We start from the raw sequence: 9,800 nt of genomic DNA, 5'->3' as shown, positions 1-9,800 counted from the left end.
CAGCTTCCAGCACGGCCACTCCAGTGGGTCTCTGCTTCCATATCTGTTTGCTTCCCTTCCAGCACAAAATCACCACCATGATCGCAAAGGTGCCTCTTTGCCCCAATCCTCGACTCTTCCACCAGAGGCTGAGCCCTGAGTGGTGGGGACCAGTGCTCCGTGTTCAGCCCTGCCCACCCGGTGACTGGCACAGGGGGAGGGACAGTTACAGCGGGTGTTCTCATCTGCGTTTTTGCAGATGACACTGTGGCTCACAGAAGGAACATGACTTGCCCAGGGCCCTCAGGCAGCAAGTTGGAGGAGTAGGATGTTACCAGTAGACACGACATGTACATGGCTTCTACCACATGCCAGGCTCTCTACAGACCTCTTTGCTGTATGACCTGTGATCCCCACAAACAAGCCTATGAGGTAGATTCTACTGTCATCCCCACTTTGCTGATAAGAGAACAGAGGCACAGAAGGAAAGACAAAGAACTGAGGTAGGTCTGGTACCGAAAGCCTTATTTTTGACTGTTTATACCATAATCGCCAGCTGGGGAACAGGCTGTGGCCAGTCCCCCGAGGTGACTGAGAAAATCACAAATAGGGGCTTCCCTGGTGGCTCAGATAGTAAAGAATCTGCCCGCAATGCGGGAGACCAGTGTTTAATCCCTGGGTTGGGAAAATCCCCTGGAGAAGGGCATAGCAACCCACTCCAGTATTCTTGCTGGGAAAATCCCACGGACAGAGGGGCCTGGCGGGCTTCAGTCCATGCAGTTGCAAAGAGTCAGACACGACTGAAGCGACCTGGCATGCACACACCCCACCCAGGCCACCCCCTGCCTGCCCTCTCTTCCCAGGGCCTCACCAGCCAGCGGTGGGGAGATGAGGATGGAGATGCTCTCCAGGACAGTGAAGAGCCCCAGGGCGCTGGAGAACCGGTCCATGGGGACGATGTCCATGAGGACCTGGAAAAGCAGGGCACCGATGCCGCTCATGGACACGCTGTATGCCAGGCAGTAGCCCACCAGCACCCGGAAGTCGGCCGATGCCACGCACACCAGGTTGGTGAGCCCGTTGAGCAGGGCCGCCAGGCTGAACAGATACTTGCGGTGGCCTGCAAACTCCCGGCGGCCCGCCACCAGCCCAGCCATGGGCCGCAGGAAGATGTTGCTAAAGCCGATGACAGAGATGAGCAGGGCTGCCTTTTGTTCGTCCATCCCGTGCCGAATGGCGTACGGGACCAGGAAGACGTGGGGCAGCGGGAAACCCAGGATCATCCAGACAACCCCCAGTGTGTATACGCGGTAGCCCACGTTGTCCCGCAGGACGTCGAAGGCCAGGTGGCGCCGGATGGCCCGGCCACATGCCGCCGGGCAGCCTCGCGAGGGTCTCTTGGAAGGCGAGGGGAGGCCTTCTCTGGCCTCCGGGGTCACGCTGGCAGGCACGGGCCTCACGACGGCCCCGCAGACACAGCAGTGGAGAAGGACCCCGCCGAAGATGAGGAAGGTGCCTCGCCAGCCCAGGTCCTCCAGGAGGTAACGGGAGAGCAGCGGCCAGAGCGTGATGCCTAGGGAGACACCCGCTGAGGCCAGGGCGTTGGCCAGCACCTGCCAGCGGGTGAAGTACAGTCTCAGCACGGTGATGCTCGACTGGAAGCTGAAACACATGCCCAGGCCTGCAGAGGGAGAGGGGGAACCAGCTCCAGGGCGCACCCGGGGTGGGGACCTTGGGGTCACGTCCCGGGTCTGTCTTCCTTCCGCTCCAGCCCAGACCCACTTCTAGGCGCCCAGGGGTTTCAGATGGAATCAGCCCACCGCACCACCTCCCTGGAAGCATCTCCACTCCCAAGGCTGCCAGGGGGGCACACCTGTTCCCACGGGCAAGGCACCAGGGGATGTTCAAACACCTAAATCGGGTGAAGTCTCTTCCCTGCTTAACACCTTCCAGAGATTTCCCTTCACACGGAGGAAAAAAGCCAAAGTATTTACTATGCCCTGGAAGGCTCTACACGGTCTGGCCTCTGGCCACCTCTGGGTGCCATCTCAGGCCACTCACCACATAAAGCCCCATTGGTTTCTTTCTCTTCCTCTGGACACCAAGCTCCCACTTACTGGACGTGTGCAGGTGCCATTCTGTCTGCCTGAATACCCTTCCCCCAGAGTTGCTCTCCTAACAGCTCAAATGCCACTGCCTTCACCTACTCTGTGCACAGCTGAATGTACAGGAAAGCTCACCACCGCGCCCCGACCACCCGCCTCAGAGTGGCTCTCGGGCCTCCCACGGTGCCGCTGCAGTTCCATCGACCGTCTAATCTCCCTCACTCTTAGGTGACCCCCCAAGCCTTCCTCTGTGCACCCCAACCCCTCTCCCATCACTCCCAGCTGACCAACATTCCTTCCCATCGGTGGCAATGGACAGTCTGTGCTCCCAGACAAGGGCGACCCTCCACTTCCTCCCTGCACCCTGTCTGCTCAAGGCACGTCCCTCCAGCAACTTCCCTCTCCCAGCCACATCCATTTTCTCTTTACTATTAATAGATCGTTCTCCTCCACTGTGATTTCTCCTGTGAAAACAAAACTCTCTCTTGACCCCAGTCTCTTCTGGATAACGACCCATGTCTCTGCTCCCTTATATAAAAATTTCTTGGAAATCCTATCTCCACTGTTTTCAATTTCCTCCTTCCTGTTCTTTCTTTTTTTTTTCGGCCATATTGCATGGCTTGTGGGATTGCAGTTTCCCAACCAACTCGGGCCATGGCAGTGAAAGCCCAGAATCGTCCTAGGCCACCCGGCAACTCCCCTGTTGTTCTCTTTTGAACAAATCAGACTTTCATTCTTACCTCTGCTCCAGAATTCTCAAGGCTGCTGCCCTCCACATTACAAAGCCGCAGATGGAGTCTGACGCCTGCTCAATCTGATCCATCAGTGGCTTCACGGTGGTCCCTCCCTCCTCCTCCTCCTCGAGCACTTTCCTCACTTCCTTTGTCAAGAAACCACTCTCCTGGTTCTCCTTCTACCTCTCTGTCACTTCTTCCTGCCCAGGCCGCAAACCACTGGAGTGTCCATGTCCTGGGCCCCAGACCCCAGTCCTTGTCATCCCTCCTCCCTCGTTCCCTTAGTGACAGCACATGATAACCTCCTCTCAAGACCTGAATCCCAGGGCTCTCAGGACTCCCCAGCTGGCCACTCCAGCTCAGGGCCAGACCAGGTATGTCCAAACCTGAGCTTCCCACCCGCCCTTGAACCTGCTTTTCCCCTAGTGTCCCCATCGTAGTTAGCGTCCACTCCACTCTTCCACTCCACCCTTGGCTCTTGGGTCACCCTGGTGTCCGTCTCTGTACCTCACCTGCAATCCTGAACGAGACCCCTTCCCATTGCCTCCATCATACCACCCTGGTTTAAGGTTGTAGCTGGCTCCTGGCTGGGTGATGACCATTCCCCTACCTGTTCTTTGCTCCCAGCCTAGCCCCCTGTGGTGTGCTCACAACACCACAGCTAGGGTACTGCCTGCATGCATGCTTGCTAAGTTGCTTCAGTCGTGTCCGACTCTTTGGGACCCTATGGACTGTAGCCCACCAGACTCCTCTGTCCATGGGATTCTCCAGGTGAGAATACTGGAGTGGGTTGCCGTGCTCTCCTCCAGGGCATCTTCCCCACCCAGGGATCGAATCCACATCTCTTAACATCTTCTGCACTGACAGGCAGGTTCTTTACCACTAGGACTACCTGGGAAGCCCCCAGGGTAGTACCTAGTTCTTCACAAATTGTGGCTGGATGACGTCTCTCTGCCCAAACCCCTCGCAGGGCTTTCCATCTCACTACAAAGCCTTTGAGGAACTAAACCCTATCTGGCCTGCTCCCCTGCAGCCACGCCGCCCCCGCCCCCCACCTCCTTGATCTTTGTTCACGGGCTTCTACCCTATTGGGCTTCCCTGGTGGCCTAGCTGGTAAAGAATCCACCTGCAATGTGGGAGACCTGGGTCCGATCCCTGGGTTGGAAAGATCCCCTAGAGAAGGGGACGGCTACCCACTCCAGTATTCTGGCCTGGAGAATTTCATAGGCTATTCAGTCCTTGAAGTCGCAAAGAGTGGGACCCTTTCACTTCTACCCTATCCGCGTCCTCAGTGCTCCAAGAGCATTCCTGGGCCTTTGGTCTTGCTGCTCCTTCTGGAATGTTCTTCCCCGGGTGCCTGGTGGCAGATGCCTCCCCTCCTTCTGGCCAAATGTCACCTTCTCTGCAAAGCCTTCCCTGACAGCTCTGCTGAAAGCAGCAAGCTGGGGCTTCCCTAGTGGTCAGAGTTAAGACTCCATGCTTCCATTGCAGGGGGCACAGGTTCCATCCCTGGTCCGGTAAGCGAGATCCGACAAGCCTCAGGCACAGCCGAAAAAAAAAGCAGCAACCTCCCCCAACCCTGCTGTGTCTTTTACACTGGCTGATTTAGTTATTCCACCTCTTTACTTGTCTAATCTCTGCCCAACCCCACCCGAATGAGGACACCATGGCATCAGCTGTCCTGTCTTCTCGGGCACTTGTCAGGATTGACCCTCGTTACTTATCTGTTCATTGTTCCTCTGCCTCGAGTGGCTGTGAGCAGCCCCAGGAGATTCAGAGCTTCGCCTGCCCTGTTTACCACGCCTGGCCCTTTTCAGTCTCGTACCCAGTACCTACCCAGTAACTCTCAAAATGAAATGACAGTCACCTGTGATGAATCCTGCCGTGAGGTAGAGCTGGCCGAGGGTGCGGCAAAAGGAGCCGGCCACCATGCCCAGGCTGGCCAGCACGCCGCCCAGCATCATCGTTGCTCTGCAGCCAAAGCGTCCCACCAGGATACTACACAGGGGGCCTGTGGGGAGGAGGCAGGCAGCAGGTGACAGCTGAATGACGAGGTCAGAGGGAGGGAGAGAACGGGCTTGGGAGGGGGTTCCAGGAGCAACTAGCAGGTGGCTTAAAGGCTTCCCTGGGGGGCTCAGTGGTAAAGAATCCACCTGCCAATGCAGGAGACACGGGTTCGATCCCTGATCCAGGAAGATCCCACGTGCCGTGGAGCAATGAAGCCCGTGCACCACAACTGCAGAGCAATGAACCTGTGCTCTACAGCCCGAGAGCCTCAACAACCAAAGCCACTGTACCCCGGAGCCTGTGCTCCGCGACAAGAGAAGCCACCGCGTTGAGAAGCCCACACACAGACGCCAGAGAGGAGCCCCCACTCACTACAACTAGAGAAAAGCCTGCAGAGCAACAAAGACAGCACAGCCAAAAGTAAATAATAAATGCGTGCGTGCTGTCACTCGGTCGTGTCTGACTCTTTGCAACCTATGAACTGTAGCCCACCAGGCTCCTCTGTCCATGGGATTTTCCAGGCAAGAGTACTAGAGTGGGCTAACATTTCCTCCTCCAGGGCATCTTCCTGACCCAGGGACTGAACCTGAATCTGCTGCGTCTCCTGCATTGGCAGGCGGATTTTTTACCACTGAACCACCTAGGGAAGCCCTCAATTAAAAAAAAAAAGGCACAAAGCAGAAGCCCTGGAACACACACGCCTGGGTTCTGATCCCCACCCTGCTAAAGACTGGCTACAGGCCGAGCAAGGCCAGTCCCTCTCCAGGCCTTGGTTTCCCCCTGCAGAGGCTGAGGGGTCAGGCTGGGTGATGTCTGAGCAGCTGTGAGGTGAGGTGCTGCAAATATTCAGTTTGACCCTGACCAGGATCCCCAGAGGTACAGACTAAGGCCCTTCACTGCACTGACCGAAGGCCGCATCCATCTGGGTGAAATCGTGACCTGGGTGGATGCCCCTCGCAGGGGTCGGCCTCAGTGGACCACAGTCCCAGGGCGGCTACATCACAGTGAGCACCTCCACTCCCTGTCCCCCTCTCCCCCATCCTCAGGAGGACTGGCTGCAGCCCTCCCACCATCCTTCAACCTGTTCAGGGTGGGCAACCCAGGGCCTTGGGCTACCCTGCACCCCCTTGCTCCAGCCTCTGGAGAAAAGTATGTGGAGTACCTTCTCCCCTCCCCCATTCCCTCCAGCCACCACCAAAGTCTTGCATCACTAGATATTTGGCTTCTGGAGGAGAGGGGCCTGTCCCCCCCGACCTCTACCCTGAGCTGCTTTCTCATCAGTGCAGACCCAGAGTAGAAGTGAGCCAGTCCTGGCAGGCTGCTCCTTGACACCTCAGAGGGCCCCATTCGCCAAATACCTTGCCCCGCCCCACCCTACCCGCCCTCCCAAATACACACTGTAGAGTTTCTCCAGAGTTAACTCTCCCAGAGCGCAGCCAAAGGGACAGAGAAAGTGTGTGTGCACACACAATGTGAGTTTGGGTGCTTGGTGTGGAGAGAGGGTGTGTGGGTGTGAGCCAGTCTGAGTATGAGAGTAACAGAGGAAGTGAGCAGCCCATCCTCAGAGGTAATCAAGGAGAGGCAGCCACAGAGGGAGAGGCGAGGCTTTGAAATGGACATGACCGCTGACCCACACATCCTTCCCACCCCCAAACTTTGACCTGACTTTGGAAAGGTGACATTGGGGAAAGCCCTGAGTCATCGTGTGTGGGGCGGGGGCTGGGACGTGTGCCAGCTTAGCTGATATAGCAGAGGGTGCTGGGGTGGGGCACTGGGAGGCAAATGTTCCCTCTGCATGGGCACAGTTTCTTCCCCAAACTCACTCTACAGCACAGGTAAGGCCTTGGATACTCCGTGCCGGCTTGTCTTCATCTCTAAAATGTGTGGGTTTGGGGGGTACTTAGGATCAAGGATATTTTCAAGTTAAAAATTTCCATAATACTCTGAATGAGCATGGACTAAAGGTGTGTGTGTGTGTATGTAAGAAAGACCTATAGGAGTCCTGGGCTGACGAGAATGTTGGCATGCCTCCTGGGTGTGAGTCTAAAGCTGGCTGGGGAGCGGGGTCCCCACTGAATGCCCGGTTCCTAGTCCCTGGCCCAGACCCCTCTCCGGTTGCAGAAAAGGAACCATCTGAGATTCACACTACTGCCCATGCTTGTTGGCTGAAAGGTTGTGCGGTCTGAGCCAGGCCTGGCCTTGCTCCTTGCCCCGAGCCCATGCCCCAAGCAGCAGGTTCAGGGGTCATGTCAGTGAAGGTGGCTCTTATCCCAGTCTGACTTCCCTCCCAGTGCCAGTGGAGGGTGGGGAGATGGATCACCTGAGACAGGCAAACAGGGGTGAGGAGAGCCCGGCGGGCTGTCAAGTCGAGCCCCCACCAAGAGGTCACTGCCCATGGAGTCTCCCTGGAGAGCTCGCAGGAGTGGGGGGGCAGGCCCGCGAGCCCAAGGCTATTGTGGAGAACCCACCCGGGCCCCTTCTCTTTCCCTGGGGTCAAGGTGAGCCCTTCCATCACTGGAGAAGCCAACCAGGAACTGAGGGGGCTGCCCTCCATCTCCGCAGCCCTCTGCTTCCTGGTGAGAGATGGGGTTCTTGCTCTGCCCCCCTCTTGCTCCTGGGGTCCTTCTCCAGCCCCCTGATTCCTGTCCTGAAGCCCTGATGAGGGCTATTTCTATTGCCCAAGCTCTCAGACCTGGCAGGACTCTGTGATCTTCTCTGCAACCTTGTGTGGGAGGTGGGCAGCCTGGGGCTGCTGGCTGTTTTCCCCAAATGGCAGAGGGAAAAACTGAGCTTCTGAGAGATCACCCCACAGGAAGCCTCGCTGTTCTGTGGCGTGTGCCCCTGCACTCTTATGGTCTGGCTCGATCCTCCCATGCTCATCAGGAGGACTGGCTTTACATCTTGGGGGCCTCCCTGCCCTGTGCCCATCCCCAGCCCAGTCCAGCTCAGCCTAGCCCCACAGGATCCTGGGCGGGGGAACTGGCCCTGCTGAAATCAAGATGACATCCCAGGAATTCACAGCACCAGGCGAAACCTGTGGCCCCAGAGAGAGGGACCCAGGAGGCCGGAGAGGTTGTGGCTTCCTCTCTTCCTCCCGAGCTCCTTCTCATCCCTCCCCGCACCCCAGCCCACGCCCGGTCCCTCCCCACCCTGCTCACCCCCTGCGTGGAGCATGGCTGTCAGGATGGAGGGGAACCAGGAAGTCTCGCTGTTGCTGGCCTGGAACTCACGCTGCAGTTCGGTGAAGAAGATGCCGATGCATGTGGGGAAGCCCAGGGTGAGGCCCTGCGTCACCACGGAGGCCAGCAGCACCACCCAGGCCCAGCAGCCCTCGGAGCGCTCCAAGGCCTGGGACATCCTCAGCTACGAATGCTGCGGCCACAGCCTAACCGCTGCCCGGGTCGCCTGAGGAAGGGACAGAAGGGAGCTACCGGCTGGTCCTGGCCCCTGCCGCCACCGCTGGGCAGCTGGACCTGTCCTTTCCTCTCGCCCGGCACAGGGTACAGCAGAGGGACGCCGCCCCCTGGGAGGTGACCAGAGGCCCACGTACTGACCTTGGCATCGCCTTTCCCCTACTTCTCAGAGCCAGCCTGGCAGGAGGGACAGGAGGGCCAGCAGGTGAACCACTGTGGGCCCGGGCGGGTGGGCCGAACGCTTTCTAGCTGTGCCGTCATCCCGGGGTCAGCAGGTGGGACTGCCCGGCCCAGCCGTGGCCGCGTGCCCACGAGCGCGCCAGAACTGCCGGTAGACGGAGCAGCCGTCTGGAGCTGCTCAGTCCTGGTGCCACAGGCGCACAGTGACACCTCACCAAACGTCCCGACCAGCCTTCCTGCTTCCAGAGCCCCGGGCACAGCCAGGCTCCCTGTCAGAGCTGCGGTGACGGCCGGGGAGCCAGCGGGTGAGGGCAGCCGCTGCACAAATTGCGCCACACTGCAGCGTCAGAGCGCAGAGCCCGTCTCCCTGCGGCGCTCCTGTCACGGCGCTCACCGCCAAGAGGCCGCACACCGTCCCACAGAGGAGAGGCCTGTGGCTGCGCGGGCTTCTCTGAGCACACCACACACACACACACAGACATACCACACCACACACATACAGCACACATACACACACCACACACCACACACACACACCACACCCCACACACACACACCACACCACACACATACAGCACACATACACACACCACACACAGCACACGTACACACACCACACACCACACACACACCACACCACACACATATACTACACACACACACACCACACCCAGACATACCACACCACACACCCAGCACACATACACACACCACACACACACAGCAAACATACACACCCCACATACCACACAACACACCACACACACCCCACTCATACATGTACACACACCACATACCACATACAGCACACACAGCATGCACACACACACCACATACCACACATACACACACCACACACACCACAAAACACACCACACACACCACACACAAAATACACACCACATACCACACACCACACACACACATCACACACACCACACACACACATACACACACCACACACAGCACACATACACACACCACACACCACACACACACCACACCCCACACACACACACCACACCCCACACACACACACCACACCACACACATACAGCACACATACACACACCACACACAGCACACGTACACACACCACACACCACACACACACCACACCACACACATACAGCACACATACACACACCACACACACACCACACCACACACATACACTACACACACACACCACACACAGACATACCACACCACACACATACAGCACACATACACACACCACACCCAGCACACATACACACACCACACACCACACACACACCACACCCCACACACACACACCACACCCCACACACACACACCACACCCCACACACACACACCACACCACACACATACAGCACACATACACACACCACACCCAGC

At 57.9% G+C, this 9,800-nt stretch overlaps 1 protein-coding gene across 9 annotated transcripts in view; it reads right to left on the bottom strand.

Moving 5' to 3' along the window:
* Positions 1 to 9,800, bottom strand: part of SLC16A5 (solute carrier family 16 (monocarboxylate transporter), member 5) — a 20,897-nt gene that overhangs the window by 1,744 nt on the left and 9,353 nt on the right. For 7 of the 9 annotated variants that reach the window (XM_010856143.1, XM_010856140.1, XM_010856142.1 and 4 more), the window contains 3 exons: positions 7,984 to 8,230; positions 4,686 to 4,829; positions 851 to 1,660 (listed from right to left, as the gene is read on the bottom strand). In XM_010856143.1, the coding sequence (XP_010854445.1) occupies positions 851 to 1,660; positions 4,686 to 4,829; positions 7,984 to 8,182 (1,153 nt within the window). In that variant the 5' untranslated portion in view covers positions 8,183 to 8,230. Of the gene's footprint in view, positions 1 to 850; positions 1,661 to 4,685; positions 4,830 to 7,983; positions 8,231 to 8,379; positions 8,913 to 9,800 lie in introns of those variants that run through there. The other 2 variants (XM_010856141.1, XM_010856147.1) reach the window with 2 other exon arrangements.

This window comes from Bison bison, unplaced genomic scaffold, assembly GCF_000754665.1.
Source record: "Bison bison bison isolate TAMUID 2011002044 unplaced genomic scaffold, Bison_UMD1.0 scf7180017864371, whole genome shotgun sequence".
NCBI lineage: Eukaryota > Metazoa > Chordata > Mammalia > Artiodactyla > Bovidae > Bison > Bison bison.
Note: the sequence above shows the minus strand (reverse complement) of the source record. Positions and strands in the feature narration are given on the sequence as shown.